Source organism: Periophthalmus magnuspinnatus, chromosome 15, assembly GCF_009829125.3.
Source record: "Periophthalmus magnuspinnatus isolate fPerMag1 chromosome 15, fPerMag1.2.pri, whole genome shotgun sequence".
Lineage (NCBI taxonomy): Eukaryota > Metazoa > Chordata > Actinopteri > Gobiiformes > Gobiidae > Periophthalmus > Periophthalmus magnuspinnatus.
The window spans coordinates 12521231-12548183 of NC_047140.1; the positions used below are offsets into that span (position 1 = coordinate 12521231).

Below are 26953 nucleotides of genomic sequence, written 5' to 3' on the forward strand. Positions count from 1 at the left end.
ACATGGATTATGTTGGCGAAAGATATATTTAGTAACACTTACAGAAGCACACACCCACCGGGCCGCACCAGGATCTCAGCCAACGTGGAGGGCTTGGACTCACGGAGGATGGGCCTAATACTGGAGTTTAAGTAGAGTTGTAAGAAGGTGGGGTATTGCGGGGTATTTGCTATGGGAAGCTGCACAATTTTCTTGTTGTAATCCTTTAAGAAAGTTGTCTGTTACTGCTGCTTGGTTTACAACAACAATCGTACATACTGTAATTGTGTGATGATGTCTTCCATTATTTAGTATATAATAATTTGTAAATACTGAAAGTAATGGGTTGTCTGGACTTAAGAGAGGCCTTGCTGTATTTTTTGGTCTTGTTTTTATTTTTGTTAAAAAAAAAATGTAATAAATAAAAAAATAAAATAAAATAAACTATAGTATTCATAGCATGCATTTTGCTTTTGGAGCAGCCACACCTCCCTGTGCTACTGGGGCAACTCTGCACTCTATTTTACCTTTGGAGATGTAGTGATGATGCTATACAAGCTCACCAGCTGTGGAGAGTACACATGTGTGGCCAACTAGTTTGGAGTACACAAAATAAACAGTAAAGACATTTGTGTGCATGTTCTGTTTGTTCATAGTAAAAATACAGAGCATGCTCTGCTGTAATGACACAGGCCTGTGATGTGTTTATGTTTCTATGGTCAAATGCTTAATTTTAGCATGATTATTGCAATCACATAATAACTCCATTACAGCTTAGGGGTGAGTAACGCGTATGTCACTCACTTCACCAAGTGATGCTGCGAAAACTTGTGGACAAGACCAAGGAGTTACTCACACACCCACACATCCTACATTCATGAATGAAAAAAGAGTTGAATGTGTCACTTCAAATATCTCGGACTCACATTAGACAATAAACTTCCCTTTGAATAATAAGTCACTGATATCCATAAACACTCCTAACATAGACTCCATTCCACTGATGCTCATCGTCATGTGTGTGGTCTTGTGTCTATTTGTCTTTATTGCCTCTATTTTATGTATTTAACAGTGTCTGTGAAATCACATCTGTCTCTATTTACCTGATTGACAATTGTCACTGCAGGAGACAAGATAAACGTGACTGGGGCTGGTCTTGAACCAGCAACAATGAACTCTCAGAGCTTTCTGTAGGTGACTCTACTGTTCGCACAATCGAGCAACATAGCTCCACAATTCAAAACCAAATTCCATATCCCCCATTTAATCGGATGCTTAGATGCCACTCACATCCCAATCCTGGCACAGACCGAGAGGTACAAAGACTGTGAACAGAAAAGGCCGGTGTTTTGTACTTTGTTTTTAGCCACTGCATCATTTTTGTGTTAACCTCAGTAAATGAACCTCTTTCCCTGAGGGCTGCAGCATTCACAGGTCCAGAGACAGACAGATCACTCCTGCATCACTATTTATGAAACACAGAGTGTCCAGTCCAAAGAGCTGATGAACTAAAGGTGAATGAGGCAAACCGGAGGCTCAGGTGCTGAGTTAAAAATACACCTCACCCCCCAACGCGGGTCAACAGCACCATCCGTCATGCAGCCTGACAAACCATAGCTGAAGAAAGCCTGGTTTAGGGCAATGGTACGGTGTAGATATATTACCAGCGACACCTAGCCACGAGCGCCCCCCGCCTCACACCTTAAACGGCACGGACAGGCTAACAGGAGCGTGTAAAAACATATCTAGATGTCCATATGGCCCCAGGGAGATGTCCTTGTCATGTCCTCCAACTGGTTCACCCCTCCCAACCCCGCACAGCCTGGGATGCGTCTCACGATTCACCACACTTGAGGTCCGCTAAAGTTGAAGCTAATCTGCTCACCTGGGCAGAGCAGATAGCACCAGGCAGCGCTAGCTTTAGCCTCTCTATGGTGCGATATACAGGAGGAAGAGGACACAGGAGGACATGAGGAGGGGGAGATTTACAGAAATATTAAACTTAAAAAATGCGATTTTGTGATATTTTGGTTGTGTAGTTTTCAAACTTTTCACATAAAGTACTACCAAAGCAAAAGAAAAAAAGGTCTAAATCAGGTATAAACCAGGACTATTTAATGTTTAATTCAGGGCCTAGACTAGGTCATCATTTCCTCTGTAGTTCTAAACAAGAAATGATCCAAAAGGAGCTCTAAATGAGGCAAAACCACAAACTGGAGCTGTCTAAGTGCCACCTGAAGGGGTGTGCGTACCCCCAATGGTATATGTACCACAGTACACTGCACTAGAGAATTTTAGTATCATTCTCAATTTCAGGACACAACACAAAGTAAGCAGACCACAGATATAAGGACATTGTCCCACACTCACATGAAGAACAGTGGCACCTCAGTAAAGCGTTTCTGTCTACAAGCATAGACAGGATAGAGACAGAACAGAGACACAGCAGAGATCAAAGCAGGTGACATAATGAAAACAAATACAGGTGTACGACACAACTTTATTCATAGATAAAAAGAAGAAATGCGCATGGATCAAACTCAGCCTATAAAGGCCACAGGAGCAGTGCATTCACTCCTGTGTGATCTAGAGCCTGGAGTCGGTTACCATGTTGATGATGTTAAAATAAAAAATAAATTTAAAAAAAGTTTACACAAACCCTGTTTTATGTGTCCTCCACTATTTCTACAGTTTAAGAGCTGTCACTAGGCAACCAAGTCTGGCGCTGTCTGGCTGCTCTGACTGGCTGTTGTAAAACCAGCAACAATCATAAATATCCACTATATTGGGACCTTACTATTTGGGGGTTTGGAGCTGTGACCTGATAAATACTGTTAAGAGAATCACACTGACCCCACAGATTTAAGCAGTGACACCACAAATAATCACTTATGAATTGCTACTTTGGCTACACCTCCCTGAACTCATGGAAACTCGAATGAGAACAGGGGACAATGAGGAGGACAGACAGGTCAAGAGCTGCACTTGTGTTAACTTGTGGGTTACAGTGGATGTGACTCTCACCTGGAGGGGGACGTGAGAGGTGGGGTCTTTCAGTGTGAAAAATACAACCTCATATTTTTAACAGTATGTTACAGTTTATACAATTGGACTCAACGTTGGCTAAACTAAACAAATATTATATGGTGCCTTTTAAAACGTATGAGTTGTTATCTAAAACTATACACAGATATATTTTAATAAAGATTATACAATGATAAAGTATTTTGTTGATATAAATTCCTGAACCAATGAGGCGAAAATGCGGAATTTCAGATCAATATATGCGTCAAATAACAACAATGATATGAATAATTTTACCACAGTAATAGTAATAGATGTAATAATAATAATAATCATAATAATAACAACCATCATCATCATCATCGTAATCTAACTGTATATGAAAACAAACAGAAGGAAAAAAGAAACACACATTTTCAAAGCCCAAACCCGCAAAAGTTGCATCAAATATATGCTATAATATAGAACCAAGCTGCGGAGAGTACACACCAATGTACACAGATCGACAGTCAAGAAATGTGTGTACATGCTACGCTCAGTAAATGAACTGACTGACAATTTGATAAAGGTTCCAAGCTCTGAGGAGGTCTGCAAAACAGCTCCATGTTTCAAAATTCCTGTATTCCATAAGTGATGGGATGCATGGACGGCACTCGCAAACCAAAATATACACAAATCTACAGTCAAGAGATTTGAGTACGTGTTGGAATTAGTAAATTAACTGACAGTTTTATAAAGGTTCCTGGTTGGGAGGAGGCTTTTGGAATAACTAAACAATTCAAAACCATATTCCATGTCCTCCAGGTAATATAAGCTGCACACGGCGCTCACATCTCAGTCCTGGCTCTGAGTCAGGTACGAGGACGATGTTGACAGAGAAGGCTGGCATCTTATGTACTACAGGGCATCGTGGATGAAGAGTTGGTAAGTTCAAGCCACTTTTCATATACTTGACTGCCAAAATCACTTCCTGACTTAAGTGACACACCGTCTAGGCCTGTCAGAATAACAGATTTTGAGGTACGAAATTTTGCTGATGTAAATGTCAACCATAAATAATGATATGGAAACCAATTTATGCCACTGACATGATAACTCTAAAGTAGAATTGTCCCCAAAAAATTATTCTAAATGTGTAATATAGTAAAAAAAAAAAACATACACGCACAAACTGATCAAACACTTTAGTAGTTAGTTTGAGTCATACAAGTTATTTGTTCAATCCTCTACAGCTAAAATCTCATCGTAGTACCAAAAAATAACAAAAAGTTCCCCACTAGTACAAAGAAAATGTCCACACGATAAATATTGACTCCAAAAATGATTGTCCCATCTAACGTATATTGAACAATAAGTCAATATAGTAATCATCATGACAGGACAATCTCTGTAAGGTCTCTTGTAGCGCACATGATGCAACTGTGCTGAAGTCGTTCCTTAGAAACTTTTCACACGTGCAGATGCAAATAAAGCAAAAACTGCTGTGTGTTTCTCCAAATCTGATATGTGGTATCAGATAAGGATCGGATTTTGTATGGTACCTCTAAAGGTCCTAGATTACGCAAAATTGACTCTTGTGAGCTTTAAGTGATTAAATACAGTTACCTCATCAAAAACATACGTGGAATGTGTTTTGTTTTATTCACACATTTGAGTAATCCTGCATTTTTAGTCTGTCTACATCTCTAAAGCTCAAAATCCACTATTCCACCTTGTGATGTCATGAAGTGGCAGTTTTCAAGTTAACAGCTAACTTTTACCCTTTGTTAAGCAGGGATCGGCAATTTCAGGTCTGAAATCACCCAAATGATTCTAGTGAAGGTGTATGGAGTTTAAAAACGCAGTAGAGCACTTCCTGTATTACCACATGTTTTCAGATTGAGAGAAGAACAAAACAAATCTCCAGGTATGTTTTTAATGAGGAAAGAACATTATAACTTAGATCAGACAACAGTGTAATAAGGCCCATTTTCAGTGAATAATTATGTGCTCCGACACTACAGTAAAAAGGTCTTGAGCTGACAACCCTAAAACAAAGAGGACAGCCTGCTAACTGATGTAGCATACTGGCTGTTTAGCAGGAGGGTGTAATTCTGTAATGAGAGCAGAGGGAAGTGACACGCGGGGTTAATTGCCACATACTTAAGCAGTGCAAACATCTAATTTAAGAAAAGGGATAGACTGACAGAGAGATGAGAGAGAGAGAAGGATAAGAGAGAGACAGCGGTGTGAAGGAGGAGAGGTCAGGGGGAGATAGAGGAGTGTTTAAGTTTCTGTTTATGGTGATTCTAAAAGCAGAGCGGAGAAGGTGAGGGGACACATGTCAAGAAAAGGAACTAAGAAGAAAAGTTGTGGTCATCTTCTTAGAGAATATAAACTCACCACAGCTGAAACCACCGTCAATTTGTGGTCATTTCAAATTTAAAAATACATTTTCTCAATAGTGACCATTTGTTAAGATGATTACTTCAAAATACTCCACTTCACATTACATTAAAAGTTGTGCCAAAAGGACTAAGAACAAGTTAGGTACCTACAGTAAATATTTCTCCCTACCACCGTTTGATCCTCCAGCTTTAAAGGTACACTTCGGGACTTTTCTAGCCTCCATGGAGATGTCACTGATTTGAGAATGTTCTACAGTATAGCATTTAACTTATCAATCGTACTTATTCTTTGATTATAAATGGCTTGAAAAACATATTATTACTGTGTGCCGGCTTAACTCTCCACAGATATGATCAGTAACTTGGCCTGGTGGTGCCATCTGTTTGTTTCCATGGAGACAGATGATCTTAATACCATACAGTGGAAGATTTCAGCAATGCAATAATATCTCTATCTAAACAGAGGCGGGTATCCATCAGAAAGTTACACAGTACAACTTTAGTGCGCTGGTTTTCTGTTTAGTTTTCATTATACATATGCTACCAGTCGAAGGTTTGGATACACCTTCTCATTCAGTGTTTTTGTCTTTATATTTACAACATTTAGTACATTTACTATATTTACTACTATATTTTCTACATTTCTACATACATCAAATGGCATCAGAAAAGTATTTTAACCTATTTCTTGTGGATATTGTTGTCCTCAGCCTCTATAAATGCCTTTGTACTTCACTTTCTGATGGGTAATACAGACGTTTTGGATTGCTGATAATCAATAGCCCGTGTGGCACTGAGAGAGGCAAGGTCATCCAAGCTAAATTTTGCCTAGGGCCCCCTGAAGTTTAGCTCCGGCTCTCTCGATGCTGATCCAGGTTATATACTGCAGAATCCATAAAAAAACAAGGTCAGATTTTGGTCAAATATTCTAATTTGAATTTAGTACAAACTCATCCATGACCTTGTTTTACTACAAACAAGAGAGCTGTAGTCATACCATCTTTAGACTAAAGTGTTCAAATGAAGCTTTTTGCATATTTAGACAGCTGGCCTCTGCTGGAGATTTAAGGCTGATGGCCAATATGCTAAAACGTGCAAAAATCTATCTATTGAACCAAAACACCGAAGCAAGTTTCTAGTTTATGTGAATTTTGCTGACTGTAAAGACGATAAAGGTCCGCAGTTCATTTCCGTGGTCGCCTGGGTCTTTCTTTGTGGGGTTTGCGTGTTCTCCTCGTGTTTGGGTAGGTTTTTTTCCAGACACTCCAATTTCCTCCATCAACCCAAAAACATCCACATTATGTCAGATTGTCCAGCTAAGGTAGTCCTGACCAAGACTTGCTCAAGATTGGGATTTGTGTCATTGAAGTGTGGATCAAAATCCCTATGGAGACAATAAAGTGTACCTTAACCTCACTATTGTTGTGTAATTGCGTTGTCTTTTTTACTCTATTCTCCAGCATTGGTACAGTAAACTCCACAGAGAAGCAGCCCTGTTCCACATGGCTCCGTGCGTTTCTTGCATTAGAATTTCAAAGTATCTGCTCCGTTTGATCTCGTATCCAAAAATGATTGTTGCTTACGAAAAAATACGAGAACAAGCAATTAACAGCATGCCATACTTAATAATACGCAGTGTCCTCGGAGGGGTAAGGCTGGTGTGATCCATAATTCACGTGAGCTCATCCCATTTTCACCTTCTGAGGAGGAGCACCCACAGGAGGAAGTCACTGGAGGCCACAGCTGCTGCTCCTGTGAAGAACCAGGTGTGGAGGACGAGAATAGACACAGAGCAAAGTGACATCTGTGGGTTTCATATAGACATCAGTAAAAAGAGTGAATTAACTTTTCTTTAACATTTCCGTTTGATGTTTTTGGTTCAGGTTCCGAGATTGTGTGTAAGATCAACCAATATGTTTCTTTTTTTTTTTATGGCGGATGGCGATTGTTTAGAATCCAGAAACATGTGCAGGGGCGATTTTTGGTAATTTTCCCCAAATAAAGCAATATTTTCTGCAGTTTCACTGAAAAAAAGTTATGTGAGAGATTGTGTTACACCTCTCCACCTTCTAGTCACTCAAAACATCCACACACACATTCATACAACACTGGGACGAGGTAGTTTAAGTGTCTTGCCCAAGGACAAAATGGCAGTATTCATCTGTAGGAGCTGGAAACACACCGCCAACCTGTGAGACAATGGATCTGACCACTCTACTAAAGATGTTCATGTCGAGAGCAGGATTTGAACTACAAAAATCGAACAACTGAGCTACTATCCCTCCAGTTGTATTGCTTATAACTTCTTTAATTATAATATGAAGCTGAATTTTGGCTTAAATCAACCATTAATCATTCATGGAGAGAGTATGCAATAAAGGAAGAACACAGTGTTCAGCACCAGGACCCAAACTCTGCCCAAAAAGACAGAAGGGAAATCTGGACCCGAGTGTGGTCTCGGTCACAAATCTTAAAGTATACTTTTAGTGCAAGCAGCCATTTCCTCAGAGTAAAGTGCCTGCACTGTATATATGCTGTGAAGTGTAAGCAGGTCCGGTTTGCACTCTCTATGTGTGAATCTAACTCTTATCAGTAGTTTGATGCACTGTCTGAATGTGCAGGCTTCACATGAGCTTTCACGTCTGACACTGACAGTTAAACATGTTAGCATCGATTGTGGGTATTTCATGTCTGATAACTCGTACGATCAAAGACAGCTACGATGTTTGTGTGTGTTTGTGTGTGTATGTGTGTGTGGGGGTGGGTGTGTGGGGGGGTGTGCGTGTGTGTGTGTGGGTGTGTGTGTGTGTGGGGGGGTGCACTGGCATGTGTGGCATTACTGAGCAAAACACAATGCGAATCAGACTTTTTTTCATCAGTTTTTGTCATCAGTTTCATAGTTTGTATTTCATAACACTGTTAAAGTAGGTTACAAAATGATTGTCTGCATTGGCTTTGTGTATGGAGTTATTTACAATAAGGCGCCATGGGACTGCAGAATATTACCCTCTGGCATATTTACTTTTAATTGTTTGTTTACATGCACTGTCCCTGTGATAAATAAACAAATACAAATATGTCTATAGTACAAGTGGCTCTGACTATGACATTGTTTTGGATTGTTTGTTTATTAAATAGTGAAATATTGTCTAGTCCACATGTGTCAAACTCAAGGCCCATGGGCTAAATGTGGCCCGCCATGTCATTTCATGTGGCCCACAACAAGTTAAATTAAACAGTATGACTGTCTTAAAATGTCAATTTATCAGGAGACAGCAAGTTTATATATATATTTAATATATATATATATATATATATATATATATATATATATATATATATATATATATATATATATATATATATATATATATATATATATATATGTTTATATTATATATTACATTATATATATTACATATATATTATTATACATATATATATTACATATATATGTTTATATTAGTACATCTATGGAAATACATATGCAATATTTGTAAATTGAATAAGTAATACATACAGAAAGTTTATGAGCAAGTTAAACATGTAGTTACCTTTATGTTAGATTACATCTGGCCCTTTGACACAACCATTTTCCTGATGTGGCCCTCGGTAAAAATATGTTTGACACCCCTGGTCTTGTCTATTTTCAGTATATTTTTAGTATATTTTTAGCTTTACCAGTACGTTACATGTCAGGGCAAGTGTTAAATCTTACTGGCAAAAAAGTTTAGTTCAGAATTAGAACTAAACTTAACAACTGCGACTAAACTCCTCCCAAAACCACATCTCAGATACAGGTGTAAACTGGGCAGTACCTGAATAACTAAAGGGTAGAGGGAGGGGGGAAGAGGAGCAGGGCCTGAACATATGAGGAACAGTGTGATTGATTTAACAATTATCCACACTTCAAATCCTTCCCCTGTAGCCAAGAGTTTGTAATCAGAAACATCTGGCTGTAATCAGGACAGTCATGTGTGATGTCATAGTACTTGAAATTGAACTGGAGGCTGCACACACTTTATTTGACTGTTTTTGACCAGAGAGCTGCAAATTTACCTAATTTGCACAAAACCTGCCAAAAAAAAGGACTAGGGACATAAACAATGCTATTAAAACCATGTACAGTTTAGTAGCGTAAAAAGTTGGTTTAGTGTTTACTACCAGGAGCATCATAAACAAAACAAGCATAAAACCTAAAACATATTGTTAGATCCAACTATAGTGAGATTCATCCAGATTTATATTCAAAATTCAAGTTATATTCTGGATACTCTTCCTGCACACTACTCACACTTCACATTGTGTATAGGACAGAATTCACAAAATCTAATAAAATACAACTTTGTTTTGTTTAGAGGAGCCTAAACCATCCTGACATATTTTCTCTTTAACGGCCATAACTTCTGCAGCAGATTTCACGAGCTGTGTTTGCGGCCATAACTCCACATGATCAAAAGTCCAATATTTTTCCCACATAAACCGCCCAGACCTGCACACAACAGGGCCCATACATCTCCGGCAGAATATAATAACAATATCCATAATACCGTAGAGCAGATGAATGTGGGGGTACAGGGCGTGTGTGGTGAGCCTGGCGCACTGTGACACGAGCCGTTTGTCTTCATAACCATCACTGCGGCGCTAAACACATGGAGATGATAAAAACCCGCGCACAGCTAGCTCTATTGATTAGCATTGTTAATTTTGTGCTCAGTGGTGCAAGCTAACAGTGGCTAACAGGAGCAGTTGGAGTTGGAGAAAAAGATTTGTCTGGGAAAAAGGTTGATCACAGCACGTATGAGGATGGGACAAAAGGGATAATTTATCATTTATGGGACTATTTTTCTAGTGAGAAATTATCTTCAGATTGTTATGAACAATTGGAAAAGCTCTTATTTAATTTTGCAACACCATAAACCAGAGGTGTCCAAACGTTTTTCAGAGGGCTGATTATTGAAGTAGAAAAATGGTCAGAACAATGAGTCATTCAAATAGATGCTTTTAACACAGCTTTGACAGAGCCCCTGTACTTTTATTAAAGCAGTGATTCTCAAGTCAGCAACTCGCCCTATTGTATCTGTAAAATTTTGAGAAAAATAGCAAGAACCCAGCAATAATAACAATCTATAAACAAGTAACATTTTTTTCTGATGCTCACATTTTTTATTTGTCAAATAATTTCTGTGTACAGAAGAGTACTGGCCTACTGTACAGCACGGTTGCTAGGCATAACTGTTTTATGGTATTCCCTAGTGTAATGTCATGATGTCAGGAAGTAAAATTTGAAAAAAATGTCGAAACTGGGGGGAAAAAACAAAAACAAAAAACAAATAAACAAACTGTGTTTTCCTGAAATGAATACTCTAGCCCTAGGCCCTTTAAAGCTTGGAACATTAATTTGTTTTGCTATGGGATATTACTGAAATTCTAGAGGCAGAAATATTTAAATTAGCAGGAAAATATTGTGCTTATGATGATTGGACCAAGTCACCAGTAGGTCTGAGGGCCGCATTTGGACACCCTGTCATAAACCACACCAATCCATACCACCCAGATGAATCACTATTGTACAAAAACATCTTTTGAATCCAAAATAAGCTCACTTCTGCACAACTATAATGTGGCCATACTGGCTCATCAAAGCCTGATCTCAGAAGCTAAGCAAGGCCGGGCCTGGTTAAGTGGAGGAAGAACAGATGTCTAGTATGAAAGTGGTGTGTGCGTGTTGGCAGAGGTCAGAGGGGCTGATGACCTAAATTGGCAACCTTTTTGTGTCAGTCTGCCCCAGGGCAGATGTGGCTACAAAAGTAGCTTACCACTATCAAATGTGGAGTGAATAAATACTACTCTGTAAAGCATCTTCAAGTGTAAAAAAAGTGCTATATAAATCTGATGCATCATCATTCTATTTCTTCTTTAAAGAAGGTGCATTATGTCAGTATTGTCTGACGTGGGGCCCACCACCTGCTTGTCCCTATGGAGACATAATCACTTTGTCTGGGTTGCACTTGTCTACCTCAAATTTATTCTATTACAAGTTGCTTCGTGACTGAAGAAAACAATGGAAAAGTGTGTATTCTCCTCCACAGATTCTGCCGATCTGACCAGTAACTTGGTGGCGGATAAATTAAAGCCATACCATGGGACATTTCAGGCAATAGCAATAGTGTCTCCATGAAGACCAGCAATCAGAAAAAATGTACCATGCCTCTTTAAGTATTCATGTTACTGTTATTGTTTTATATTAGACATTTGTAGTGTAACTATAGAACTTTAGAAGTTTTCAAATGCTTATAGATAATTGAACAAGATTCTTCTGCACATGCCACAGAGATCAGAAAAGGGACGTATGACATTTGGAACAGGAGCAGGCCTGTGTGTCTGTTCTGACTCATTAGCATGGTTAGCATCGCGGTGGCAAGCTAACATCTCTAGGGTCTAGTGCTGACATTTGTGAGGCTCCAAAGGACACGTCTGCAGGAGTTTTCTCTAATGGAGCCACTGTCCAGTGTACTAAACAAATGTACAGGTCCAAATGTCAGGCTACACCCTCAGCCCCACAGGAGACTGTATCCTCATCTGACTATTTATTTGTGAACATACAGAAATCCATGACAAAGATGAGCAGAGTGAGACTACTGTTAACAGAATGTGATAGACGTCACTGGACAAGGACTGGGAAAACAGCAGCTGAGTCAATAGTACACTACAGTGTGTATGGAACAAAAAATACATATAAATATAATGTTTTGAGCCTTTTACAAACATGCATGTGCAGAGTCTGCTCAAAGTGGAGCACTACACTGTTTGTACACAGTGATGTTCACTTTTCCAACCCGGAGGTGATACTTCCTGTGCCCAAGCGTGGGTCGCCAATTTATTTTTTACAAGGAGGCAGGGGAAGTGCGACCTATGATTTCCTGCCTTGTTCCTGCCTTGCTGTGTCAGGTTAAGGTTAGACATTGGCTGTAAATGGTTATAGGGAAAAGGGTTGGTCTAGCTAATCACCAAAGACAGTCAGTCACAAGCAAGACAATCAGAGACCATGCTTTCCATGCTACATTGTCAACAAATTTTAGTCCAGGTCGGTGGGCTATTTGTCCAGAGCAAGTTCTGTCAGTAGCCACCTCTCGTGCCAGGGGAGGGCACTGTGTGTAAAGCTCTGTATGCTCCACCTTTCCTTTAAAGCAGACTAATTATTCAAAATCAACTTTTCAGAGCTTTTAACCATGTTACAGTCATTTCTCCTCGACATTTACTCACCCAAAGTTGTATGTGGAGTGACTTGTGCATGTTGAGTAATCTTTAATCTCTTATTTTCCAGATGCTATATTGGCAATGAACCCTAATTTTCACTGCCATTGGCATACACCCACTACTTTGTACTTAATTCGTTCTCAAGTTTTATTTTCTTAATTGTGATAAATGTAGGATTCGGCAGCGCCATGTGGTCATTTCAGTATAACAGGAAAAAAATCCTCTAGTGTGACTAGCAGCTTGTCCACTGGAGGTTTGTTGTGATGATGTTTACAGTGACGTCAACTCTCATTGGGCACCACTGTTTTCAAATTTCGAAGTTAGCAGACTTGTTTCTTTTATTTTGTAATTTTAGATGAATACTGCGATTTTAAATGTGCAAATTATAACATAAAGATCCACGGGTGTCATAAATTGTAACTATACAGCAGACACGAGTACAATGTGTTGACTTTACTATTCAGATCGAGGACACATGATGAAAATATCAGCATGTTTGTTGTCATGAGTGTGAAGAACTCTGCCTATTTCTCCATTTGCTCTCCTCCCATATCTCCACATATGAGGCTGATGTTCTGAATGACACCACAGAGTTTGAGTGACAGCTTTGAACACCAGCTGATGTTTGTTGCGTTTACATGTGTCATTCATAACGCCACATGAATGACATCACTGCAGAACTATTACTCATTCACACTGACATGCACACTGCTATTTTACAACACTAAGTCACAGAATCAAAACACTAGTCTCATAAGCAGATTACACGTCCCTGTTGAAAAGCCCATCAAACCTAACATGGCTAACACTTGAAATTCCATTAGCATTTGAACGCACCACAGTTTTAGTGATGCATAAAGACAGAGGAGGAGATCACAAAACCAAAGCGCGCTCGGATTATGGTCCCACTGCAGCAGATGTGCTTTAGAACAATAACGATCAGCTATTATCGGCACTGCTCATAAGATGAACTCCTCTCATCGCTGTGCAAACACTATAAAAGCAGGTTGTGTGCATATGATGGCACAGAGTAGCCAGGCCAGCTGAGACTACACCCTTTTCTTCTACATTACAAAAATATTTAGGCCTACTCTGGGGCCTGGCCTTATCTCTCCAAGTTGAGATGTGCATGATTGACAGGCGAAGCACACAGTCCGTAGGTTGCTTACTAGGAAACACTGTAGACTGCCCAATCATTGACTAAAGCTCTAAACTCTAAGGCTGTTTTTACACTGCCAGCATTTGCTCCACGGTGCACTTGGGTCGATGTGAACCCAACAGCCGCATTCGGAACGGCAGTAAATGGTCTGTGAGCGCACCTGGTCTCCTCTCACACTCTGGAGCAGCTCCACTCGCACTCTGTGGGACGAGTGCGGTGGGAACATGGCTGACCTCGGGCTGACCTACACAGTCTGGGATGACAGCAAAAGTGCTTGGAATTTGGAGATGGTAAAAAGCACTGGCATCACGTGTTGTATGAATGGGCACTGCAGAGCTGCTATTTGACACGTTCATCTGTCTAAGTGATTTGGATCAACTTAATATCAGCAACACATGTCTTCTTTTTCTTATGTTTGGACAAGTGAGCCTGGATCTGTCTCTGTGTCACTGTGTCACTCAAAAAGCTTGTTATGTGCTGTCATCAGTGCACATACTCTTCACAGTGTATTTAGCCACAGGTGAAAGAAAAGAAAAAAAGACCATCGCATATAGTACCGGGGATGCAGGCTAATAAATTTGGTGATCAGCTGATGACCTTTCACACGGCTCATGGTGCATGTCTGGGGTGAATGATGCGCGATGTATGTGAACAACACAGACTCAAGTGAAGTAAAGTAAACACAACTAAAATGTAGTGTGCACTGGGGATGCTACACTATATATATATATATATATATATATATATATATATATATATATATATATATATATATGTAGACTTAATCATAATATCCATTTGTGATACTTTGATACTTTACCAAAAACAACTCAGGCCTGTTTTACAAAGTGAGTACAAAGTATGGAGAAGACTCACAGGGAGACGGAGCTGCATGCCAGTGCTGGGTCCTCCTTGTTTACACAGTGATGGGGTAAATATGAACAGAAACGACATCTGCAGCAGCCTGGGGTGATCTATGGCTGCTCAGCTCCGTTTAGCATCACTTGTGGGAGATAATTGGTTGGCAAAACGTGCTAATTAAAGGGGAATGGCCTTGTTTATGGGCTGAGATGCTCGTTATGAGGAGAGATGCACTCGGGTGACAGCAGCCCTCGCTGTAACGACAGGAAAGTCCAGTGTGTGCGTGTATAAGTGTGTATGTGTGTGTGTGTAATGCGTAATAAATATAAACATACACATTTTTGAGTGTACAGCAGTGGCAATGTAAGTAAGACTTTTTAAGCATACAACTGTGATAATGTAGATGTAACATTTTTTACAGTGTACAGCAATGGTATTTTAACATGATATAGTGTTCAGCAGTGCTACTGTAAATACAGCCTGGTCACAGTGTTCAGCAGTGCTACTGTAAATACAGCCTGGTCACAGTGTTCATGTAGATGTAACATTTTCAATGGTGTACAGATGTGGTAATGTATGTTTTCCATAGTGTTCAGCATTTTTGCAGGGTGGAATATAGTAAATGCAGCTTTTTCAGTGTTCAGCAGTGGTAACAACCTTAAGTAGTGTACTTCAATGGTAATATAAATATAATTTTTACTGTTCAGCAATGATAATGACTGTTGCAGTGTTCAGCAGTGGTAAACACTTTGTTTCTCACTAGTCCTATAAACCCAAAAAATACTTCTGCAGTAGTAATGTCAGCATATATTTGTTTTCCACATACTACGCAGAAGCACTTGGTTGTGTAGTCCTACCTCTCGGCGTCTTGAGGCCCAGCAGGTCTGCTTAATCTTCCACACCACTGCAGCCACCAGCAGCAGAGACAGGAAACAGCTGAGGACACACAGAGCACACATGGACACACATCTACAACTGTAAAAATCATGTGTTTGTCAGTTCGGATGAGTTCACAGTCACACAAACATCACATCAAAATTATATAGGACTAAACCTGGAATAGACCATGACTCAACAAGGACCAGAACAGGATCAAACCAAAGTGTATTCCTTTCATTCATCTAGTCTTAAACTGAGACCATATTAGTTCTGATGTAGACTTGGTATGGTCCTGTTCTAGTCCAGGTTTAGCTTTGGCTTTCATCCTGGTTAGTCCCAATTTTAATTTGTTGACTGTGAAAGTGTGAAAAAGTCTACATAAGGACTAAAGTGGGCTCAAATCAAGCCATGGGAATTCAGAAAAGTATTCTTGATTTGAGTTGTTTTGACTAATTAACATTACATATATTTATTTAGTTAACAATTTGGTCAGTATATGATTAGTCTTGTTTTAAAGAAGACCCACTGTATTATGATTGTGTGCTCGGTAATTATAATCTCTGACACCTGTGGATGATTATGTTATAATTTGCACATTTTAAGTCTCAAAATAAATCTAAAACGACTTAATAAAAGAAATAAATGTGCTGACTTTCATGTTAAAACTGAGGTAGAGAACTGACATATCTTAGGCGTAACACTGATTAAGAAAATAAAATTGGAGAATGAAGTAAATACAGATTGGCGTATCCCGGTGGCAGTGAAAACAGTATTGACATATAAATATTAAAGATTGCTCAAACGGGCACAAATCAGTCCAAATACAACTTTGGGTGAGTAAATGTTGTGTGGAAACAACTATAACAGTTAAAAGCTCAGAAAAGTTGATTTTGCATAGTATATTTATTAACTGCATTTATGTTAACAGTAAATTAAATATGTTATCTAAATATCTCACTTTATGGCTTGTGACTTCTTTTTTTTTTTATAAGTTCAGCACAACATTTAAAAACTAAAACACCTTCTTGTCCCAACAGGTGGATATGTTGTGATGTGATGGACCCACTTTCCCAATATCATTTTTTTCTATACACTCATGCATCATATTTCCTCACCACAATATTGCATACAAATATCCATAAACTACCCTCTATTTGAACAGAGCACACAGTAGCCTTTGTATCTCCCCTTTAAAACCAGCCTCAGAAGACATGATCAGAAACACAGCCACAATCTGACCGCTGAGAACTGTCCCGGGACAATTTACTGCGCCGTCATTACCACTTCCTGTCTCCCGACCAGACCAGACAAAGAGAGCAGGCTGAGGCAGGCATGTGGTACATCGGAGGGTGCAGAGGACAGCAGACTGCGCTGACCACAGACCGCGGGGGAGGAGGGGTGAGAGGAGGGGTGAGAGGAGGCGGAGGAAGGACCCAGGGGGGGAGAGGAGGTCAAACTGTGACATGATGCTCCAGGACAAAATACAAGTCTCAAATTCCCCCCTCTCTCAGCAATTAGTGTCCAAAGGTTGTGAGAAGAAGCATAGTGTAAGAGTGTACCGGCTAGGACTATTCCTGGAAAATAATGAGCAATGGACAAAGGAAAAAGTTCTCAAAGTAATATTGAAGCTCTTGCAAAATAAAATAAAAATAACAATTTGTGCTTTTGGTCATGATTTGATGTATAATATTGGATACACTTGGATTTGCTAATCTATTGGAAAATGTGTGTATTATTTCTGACACAAAACTGATATGTAAATTAAAGAAGGTAGTGTGTGCAAAAGTGTGCCCATGTGCGCCTCTGCTGCTGCTCTTGTAATATCATTTAGTGAAGAGAGTCATTAGTGTCATTAAACCATCCAACATTTAAACGCTAATAGGTTTACCACTACCAGTCAAAAGTTTGGATACACCTTCTCATTCAATGTTGTTTCAAAATGTTAGATACATACAGAATACAGCAAATATATGGTGTCAGGTATATGGAATTAAAAAGGTGCAAAGAAAAAAAGTGAAATTACTAAATATTTTTTAATGCATATTTTTCATTCAAATTCCTCAAAGCGGTCGCCCTTTGCCAGGAGTGCTCCAGGGGTTAATCCCGGGACCCCTGTTGTTCAATCTCTACATGCTTCCATTAGGCCAGTTAATACACAGCAATAATGTGTCCCACCACAACTCTATGTCTCACTGCAGCAGGTGAATATGGACCAGTGGATTCACTTTGTCACTGCATCCAACAGATCAGTGTGTGGATGCAAAACAACTTTCTCCAGTTAAACTCAGACAAGACTGAAGTCATAGTCTTTGGACCACAAAGAGAAAGTGTTAGCAGTCACTTCCAGTCTCTCTCTCTAAAACCTTCAAATCAAGCTAGAAATCCTGGGATACTAATGGACTCAGACTTGAACTTTAACAGCCACATCAAATCAATAACGTCTGCAGCTTTTTATCATCTAAAAACTTGCACAAATCAAAGCTATATTGTCAAAATGAGACTCAGAGAGACTACTGTAACAGCCTTCTCACTGGCCTCTCCAAACGAGCCTTAACACAGCTGCAGAACATCCAGAACGCTGCTGCTCGGGTCCTGACTAGAACCAGGAAGTATGAGCACATAAGTCCTGTGCTCAGGTCTCTGCACTGGCTCTCCATGGCCTAGCACCAAAGAACATCTCCTACATATGAACCATCTCACACTCTGAGGACTTCCCTCCTGCTGGTGCCCAGAGTCAGGACTAAACATGGAGAATCAGTATTGACAATGGTTAAATCCAGGCTCAAAACAGTTTTGTTTAGCTGTGTACATGACTGAAAGATTTTTATTCTGTACTCTTCTCTTTTAATGTTAATTTTATGATGATTATTTATGATTATTAATGTGCTGATTTGTTGTATTGTGATTTTAATCTCTTTCTTATTCTGTAAAGCACTTTGAATTATTTTGTGTACAAACTGTGTTATACAGATAAACTTGCCTTGCCGACACCGTTGACAACCTTTGGCCTTCTCTCAATGAGCTTCACAATAAAAATAAATTAATTAATTTAAAAAAAAATGTTATTTTGAGTTTATTTTTTGTTTGCTACATTTGACATGTGTCATTCATTCCGTGAGAATCTACAGTGTAAATAATCATTTAAATACAGAAGAAACAAATGAAAATGCAAACGTTAGACTGGTCGTGTATATAGAGCTGATTCGTGTGAATGTTGTTGAGGCGCAGGGACTGTGTGTTTGGCCCCTTTACACGCCATGGATGTCTGCGCAGCATTTGGATCAGTCAGATGGTTTGGGGCAGATGAATAAATGACACATGAAAAGTTTGAACCGTAACAGTAACCAGCAGTTCAGAGTCTGGGATAGATTAAAGCCTTGATGCAGAAGTTAAAGTGGGATAATAACGAGACATAAACAAAGACGCAATGCATGAGCCAGTTGTAATAAATCTGAAAGCAGCAGCTAAATTACATCTTTTGCATATTCTTGCACATTGTGACAAAATTGCCCCGTTTTACATATTGATTAGGTCCCAGGAGGTAAATTTGCACAGCAGCTTTTGAGAAACACAAACCAGAACTGCACCTTTTTGCTCCACTTTAAGAAAAATAACATTTTTAAATCACATTCTCTCAATTTGGCCAATCTTTCAATTCAACTGGTACAGCCTGTTAATGTGTATCAGCAGTGAAATATTTAGTGGCATATTCCCATAATCCCTCTAACATGTAAATACAGAACCCCAGAGGCAAGAGCCGTGAGGTCACGCACAATGTCCCCTCTCAAGACACACAAAGCAAGTGCACCCTCACAACACAACCACAGGAAAAGTGCTGAGGACGGCATCTCTGACAATGGGAGTCTTTGTATGTGAGAGACAGAGCGTCTCAGAGTGGGATGTGGACAGGGTTAATGTGGACAGGGTAATGATGAGACACTAAATATGGTATATGAGAACCTTTATTTAAAATGGGGAGATTTCATAGTTGCAATGCCAAAGTACAAGAACTGCAGTAGAATAAAAAGTATAAAAACGATATGCAAAATAAATAACGCCAAAAATAGTGATATAACCAACACCTGGCTGTCTCTATGGAGATGTTTTTTCTTACCTGGAATGCTCCACAGTATGAGTTCACAGTATTGAGAATTAGCCCTGGCTAAAATATTGTAGTATGTGACTAATGTATCAAGCGATTGCTCGTGGGCTAAACAGTTAAGCACACTAAAAGTGTACCAAAAAACAGGCACAATTTCTAGACACTAAAGAAGACACAAAGTTTTGCTCCTATGAGAGGATGAATATGCAAAACGGGGCGTTTTCACCAACATGCACAAAATCGGAGGCGGAGAAAATGCAAATGAAGTTGTTTTGTGGGTGCTGCCCGATTTATCCTAACTATGAGTGCAAAAAACACATGATAATGCAGTAGGCTGGAGAGACAAGTGTAAACTTTTTACACTGGATAGCTGCTGCAATTTGTACACCTATAGGGCATTTGATAGTCATTTTCACTGTTTTACAATGACCCACAAGGAACAACATGTTGTTTTCAAAGCAGCTTTAATAAAGTATGAAGTCTGTGACACTTGGCCCTGATTTCTACATGTCCTTCACTGATCCGGAGAGTTCCACAGCAGCTGTCTATCAAACGGGACGTCTGTCCCATGTCTTAAAGTGGAGACTGTGTGGTCCAGTCACTGAGTACAGGGATCCTGGATGAGGAACAATGTGCACCACTCCAGTGGCACAGGTGCATGCATTTACATGTGCCACCCTGTCTTTACGTGCAAAGCCAAAAGGATAATGCTGGTTAACTGGCTGTTGTACGTTTTCACAACTCCCCATGACTTAAATCTAAACGCTCTACAGAAATGTTGGGAAGTAGAGGAAAATGTTAATTTGCAACAACATTTCAACAATTCAGTAGTCCACAGGAGCAGAGGCACACAAACTTTTGCACTTGCTGAATGCTCTCATTTACATATCAACTGAATGCATGATTTTTAAACCTTGTGTTGAATACTGTGTGTTACAAACTCTGAGGTGAACTTGTTATCAGTAATAATGCTACACGTGCTTATTTTAAGATGCCCTCAGTGACACCTGTTACTTTTGTTCTGTGACAAGAGACTTCTGCAAGTATTCTTTTCACTGACGTATTCTACCTTGCGGCAGAAATAATATGCGCACTTCCCACGCTCCCCACAAATTGCACATGCTTTTTCAGTTTATACTCATAGTTAAGTGCATGGAATAATAACAGACACCCATAAACTGTTGAAACTAAATAAATATAATTCAATATTAATTAATTAATCTCACCATGGAGACAAGCAGGTGGTGCCACAGGCCGAGTACAGGTCAGATCTGTATAGAGGTGCCCCGCTCTCAGTGACAATACGTGTTTTTAAGGTACTAATGAGCAATAAAAAGAACTGATATGTTTGAATAAATGCAAGATACATAAGTGTAATGCCACTACATTCAGCCAACGCAATAACATCTCAGTAGACACAAGCAGGTATCGGACCAGAACTGTTACATAGTGCACCTTTAAGATACAAATACATTAAAATAATGAGAATAATAATACAAAATATATTTTCTGACCAGTATCTCAATAGTGATTAGACTTTCAAATTGCACCTTAATAAAAGCCGGCTTCAGTTCAGAGTGCACATTTTAAATATTTCCAGGATCATTACCATAACAAAGAAGGCTGAAATGTGAGCTGCTAAACTACAGGGTTAGCAGCTTTCAGACATAATAAGACCCCATTCTGTGAGCGGGACATTACAGGGCCTATATAATAGCGGCCCTAATTCTGACCATTTCTATTTAATTGGCGATATTCTAGTGGTCCATTTGGGAGAAGAGGTTTTAATGTATGGAGCAGTGAAGTAGCCTTAGCCAAAGGTTTAGCTTGAATTTTGATCACCTCTAACTGGAGGACACTTACAGGAGACAAGATGCTCCCTACTGACTCCCTACTGTTGTGAAAGCTACAAAAATATAATACTGCCTTGTACTTTTGCATTTTAATGAGCGGCCTTCGAAAAAGGAGCTATTATTTGCTTGTTTTATCATTTTATTTAGATGACCTTTTATTGTTTTGAAAATGCTAATTGCTGAAAACACCAAATACATTTTTTTAATGACTTTCAGTTTCATTTTTGACGCTCTGAGTCTCCCCTCCCTTTGCCAAGTCACTCCCCCTTCAGAGCACTGTCACATTATGGCGTTCATCCCACTAATGAGACTACTGCACATCGCATCAGGGTTGTGAAGTTGTAGTATATTGTTTTGTATCATTCTTGTGTATATGTATGAAGAATTGTTACGTGAAAGCATGGATGACATAGGCTGTGGGCTGAGCATTGTACATAGTGTACTGCTAACTGTAAGGAGGGTTCAGATAAGGCCCATGAGAGATTGCTAGATTACTCAAACATGCATGGATGGCATGCATATACATATCAAACATATACACATATAAAACTTAGCTATGTTTTTTTTAATAAGGGTAACAACGTAACATGGTAGCAATTCCAAAACGATTTTTGATTTTCAATAATATCCTCTCTTTAAAGTAGTGGATATATGTCCAGACCATTCTAAAACTACCCAGGAAAGTTCAATTGTTGTCCTATTTATGTAAATTATGTAAATATATAAATAAAGTCTCGTCTTAAGACCCACTTTTACTCTCTGGCTTTTAACTCTGCATGAGTTGTATGGTCCTTTGTTGTCTATTTGTTCCTTTTGATTTTATTTGCTTGTTTTGTTTGATTGTATTGTTTTATTGGTAATTGTTTTATTGCTTTTATATACATATTTATTATTTTAATTTGGCTATTTGATTTTAGTCAAAATGTTGATTTACTTAACCAGTTGTTTTTTATTTATAATGTATTTGTGTAGCACTTTGGAAACTGCATTTGTTTGTGAAATGTGCTATATAAATAAAGTGGATTGGATTGGATAAATTGTTCCGTATCAATAACAAGATATTGGCAGCAAAGTGGCTGAGTGGTTAGACTCGCTATTGCTCATGCTTCATAGCAAGAAGGTTCCTGGTTTGATTCCCAGGATCTGTAGATGACTCCTGACAGGTTGTAAATGCTTTATGCATTGCCTGTCTAGTATTAAAGGTGGATTATGTAACTTTTCTGGTCACCTGCTTCTCTCTGGAATTGCTTCATTAGCAGGATGCAAACTGATTGTGTTGCAATAGTGCTCTGAAGGGGGAGTGACTAAGCATCAAAAACAAAACTTTGTAAATACATTGTTTTTGGTGAATATAGCATTTACAAAACAATAATCCATATTCAAGGAGACAAGCAGGTGGTCCAAAAAGAGTGACATAGTAGAGCTTTAAATTGTACATTAATATCCAAGTGTAAATGTTCTACCTATAATTCATGGCATTGTGTTTTTGATAAGAAATGATGTGAGTGGATGACTATGTGTGTGGACAGTACAGTCTTTGTCTCTGTGTGTGAGACAGCAAGACAGTATAACGATGGTGGGGACACTTTGACCTTTGGAGCAGAGACAGACACAGGGCAGAGCCTGGACTGTCCCCTCTGTGTTTGACCTATGACCTCTTTGTCTCACAGCAAAGCACCACTGACCTCTGCAGTTATGGATGATCCCAGCAAGTGTCAGATACAGCAGAACTTATGTCAGGGCAACACTGCGGACACTACGCAGGGGAATTAAAGCAAATAAGAGCTTTCAAACCGTATGACAAATAAGGACACGGAGATTTAAAGGCCCAAAGTTTTAGCCAAAAATAGACTAGAAATATGAGTGGGAGATATGTCAAAAAATTAATATCACAATTTTTCCTGGAGCTAGATCAAAATTTCAATTTTATTATGAGTAATTTAAACTTAGTATCTTTAATTTTGCCTTGAAGAGACACGTAAATAAAGTCATCTCCTTCTTTAAAAAGTTCACATTTAATATTTATTGGTTAAATTACCTGTTACTCATGACAGAAAGTGAAAATGGGAAGTGTGGGTGGGTGCACTTTGCGTTACATTGTTGCAAGAGAAGTGCATTAAAGTTTGAGTTGATTTTGATTTGATAAAAAAGTATGTGTTTGATCTTAGAGCTGCATTAAACAGAACATTTGTGAATCGTGATGTGACGATTTCCCAAAAATAGCAGTTGGTCGTTGGAATCAGATCACAATTTCATTTTTATCACCATGTCTCCCAGCCCTAATAGAATAAAAACATTTTCTTTCTGTCTAAATGTAGAAAACCATACATCCTTACAATAAGCGTGCATGCACCTCTGCAAACGTGCCTCTTATTTGGTCAATAATCATCATGGAGGCTACAGCAAAAGACTTTGAAGAGTTTTTTTTGTCATAGCCAGCCAAGTATACCCTCCAGCTATGTTATAAGCTTCTGAACACATGTCAACAAGCAATGCACTGAATATTCCCCAGACTCACCTAAAAAAAACCTGCTCCCTCCTCAGCTTTAGTCGTGCTCAAATGTGAGTGTGAATTTACTCAGCCCACTAATGGACCCCAGCTCACACTTAGCATAGAGCCTGAGCGGAGTGGCTAATCGTGGCTATTACCAGAGCATTAGGGATGGGAGGAGGAGAGAGTCCCACGGGGAAGCTAACACTAACCACAAAATCCAACAGGCTGTGGGTTAAATGCATTTAGACAAAGGCTTGGCTGGTGGTCAGGCTGATTTAAAGGGGATATTGTGCGGAATTGATAAGTGGAGTGTTTTACTGATAATAACTTGCTCTTTAATAAACATACTCTGAGAAGTCATTGTTTTCATTCTCCTGCTGAGTAAACCTGTTTGTTAGTTTCAGTCCATTCCATTGAAAGTAACTGAAACCATAGGGCTACTGTTTGTTTTAAAGTGATAGATTTGAAAGAAAGCTACAAAAAAAAAAAAGAATCAAGTGTTAAGGCAAATTCAAGATTCAGATGTTCTGTTTTCCTGGGATCCAGACTACACACTCTTCTCCAATACTTTATAAAGATTTCCCAGAGTTCAGATGGGTGTGGTTGACAGATGGATTAGCCAATCAGGGACACACATTGAAATAATATCACAGGAGACTGAAAAACTTCTGCAGAATCAATGAGCAAAGAATTAAACTGTCAATCTGAGGAGAAAATAATGCAATTTTGTTCTAAATTATATATGACCAATGAGCTCCTTTGTTTCACAAGTGTCACTGAGAAAAACAAATCTGATTAGTCAATCAGGTTTGGTTCTGGCTTGAAGCGCAACAGGGGGAGTAGTGACAGACTGATATCACTCTGTATAAAGAATACAGAGACATATCAATCTAGACTTGCCAGACAAATATTTGGAAATGAAGTACTGGAAGTTTGTATCTTAGTTTTCAGACCTACATTTATAAGATCAAATTACCTTTATGAAGTGTTAGAGCCATGTTGTTTCACTGTTGCCAGATGATGGTTGTAAATCGTTTAACCAAGCATTCAAATGTAACTTTAAAACTGCAGCACAGTGGCAAAAGTTCTTGCTTCACAACAATAAGGTCCTGCGTTGGACTGTGTGGCATTTGCATTGTCTTCCTCAGTCTGGATTTGTTTCTTACAGTTTCCCTCATCAACAAAACATGCACATTAAGAGGAATGCTTCATGTAAGATAATCCTGACCAAGTCTAGGCCAAGATCTGGAGATGGGTTTAATGCCATATTGTGGGACAGTCCAGGCAAACCAAACGCATCTCCATTTAGACAAGCAGGTGGTGATCCCCCAGTTTTTTCTCAACACTTTCAAACTTTAACATTTTCTCATATCTTTACCACATTCATTTGCCAAAGTTGCATTAGCGTCCATCAAAACATGTACAGGTGTAAACAAATAAATCCAGTTACTCACATCAGATGGAACTCTTATATGGCATTACAATAATCCAGAAATCAGATCATGATCAGATTGTTGATGTGTATTTAACTTGGCCATTGAAGGATGGTTCAAATACAGAGGATGGATTTACCAGAGACAGTATAACTTAATGCCCTTAAAGCAAATGGCATTGTTTCGATTTCGCTTCTACAATGTCACAAGATTTATTTCCATCCAGTGGTGCATTCATTTTTCACCAAGATCTTGCATTAATGATGGTCGAGTCTGACCGCTGTGCAAAGCCTTCTCCAGCACATCCCAAAGATTCTCAATGGGGTTAAGTTATAAACATGATATACTAATACAAAGAGTAGAGAATCATGTACAGAACAGGCTAAAGCATCTAGCATGTCCCTTTAAGACTATATACTGTGGGGTGTGTATGAACATGATTGCGAGATTGTTGGTGTAATGGTTGGTTTGAGGTATAGTTTGAACAATCAACAACAAAACACAGTGCAGACAGAGGTGCCAAAATGGAAGAAACCTACAGAGGCCTGAGGCGGAAATCGATAAGTCATCCACCATCAGGAGGAGCGAGGAAAGCACAAATGAACCAGGAGAGCAGGGCTAAGCGGAGGTGTAGGTGTCAAGAACATTTGAGCAAGAATGGTGGAGTTTTCAGACGCAGTGCAGTGGATGTATTCTAAATGTATATGTAGGATTGGCTAATTTTTGTTTGTGAGGCTAGATGTAATATTCAAATTCAACATTGATTTCAATGTTAACAATTGTAATTTGGATTTAAAATGGTCTCTCACTATATCGCGGTTCGCCTTTTGTGGCCTCACTGTTTCGCAGATTTTTTAAAATGCAATTTTGAATAGTTTTTTTTTTTTCTTTTACAGTGTATGAATGCGTTCTGCATCCTGAGGGGACTAAGGGGTAGGGCTAAGGGACTGTAGACCATTGTCTCAGTGCTGTGTCTCCTGTAGAATGCGTTCAGCCAAATTTACATAAATATTTGATTGCAGTGTGACTCTGAAGTGCTGTAAGTTTTCTCCCCGACATAACCCACAATGTTGATGAAAAGTTCTACACCGTCAAATTTCAAAAACGCTTTGGACTTAAGTGTTTCTCTGCACGGAGAGACGCCTCTGCAGATACCACTGGAGCAGACGCACGTGAACAACAAATTTAAAGAGATCATCGAAGAAGGGGATATAATCTACAAAGGTTTGAACTTTGAGAGTGTTTAAACAAGAGAGAAATGTGAGAAAATGCTAATACCTATAAGTGTATAAAGTGTGTGGTGAAGGGTTTTACAGCCTTAAAACATATAGAATAATTGTAAAAAATAAATGTCATGATCCCAGTTTGCCTTGTGTTTTGTGCTGTTTTCCCCCTTCCCTCTGTGTCAGAGCCTGGAGCTGGGCGGAGACTCAGGCTCCTCCCATGCACACCTGCAACTAATTGCCAATCAAGCTGCACCTGTGGAGGACAAAGGGACCCAGGACCTGACACTCAGCGTATC

The 26953-nt window shown here is 39.1% G+C and overlaps 1 protein-coding gene across 1 annotated transcript in view; it reads right to left on the reverse strand.

Moving 5' to 3' along the window:
- Positions 1 to 26953, reverse strand: part of atrnl1a (attractin-like 1a) — a 347237-nt gene that overhangs the window by 120474 nt on the left and 199810 nt on the right. Inside the window, exon 27 of the mRNA XM_033980189.2 lies at positions 15528 to 15606. Coding sequence (XP_033836080.1) covers positions 15528 to 15606 — 79 coding nt within the window. The remainder of the gene's footprint in view (positions 1 to 15527; positions 15607 to 26953) is intronic.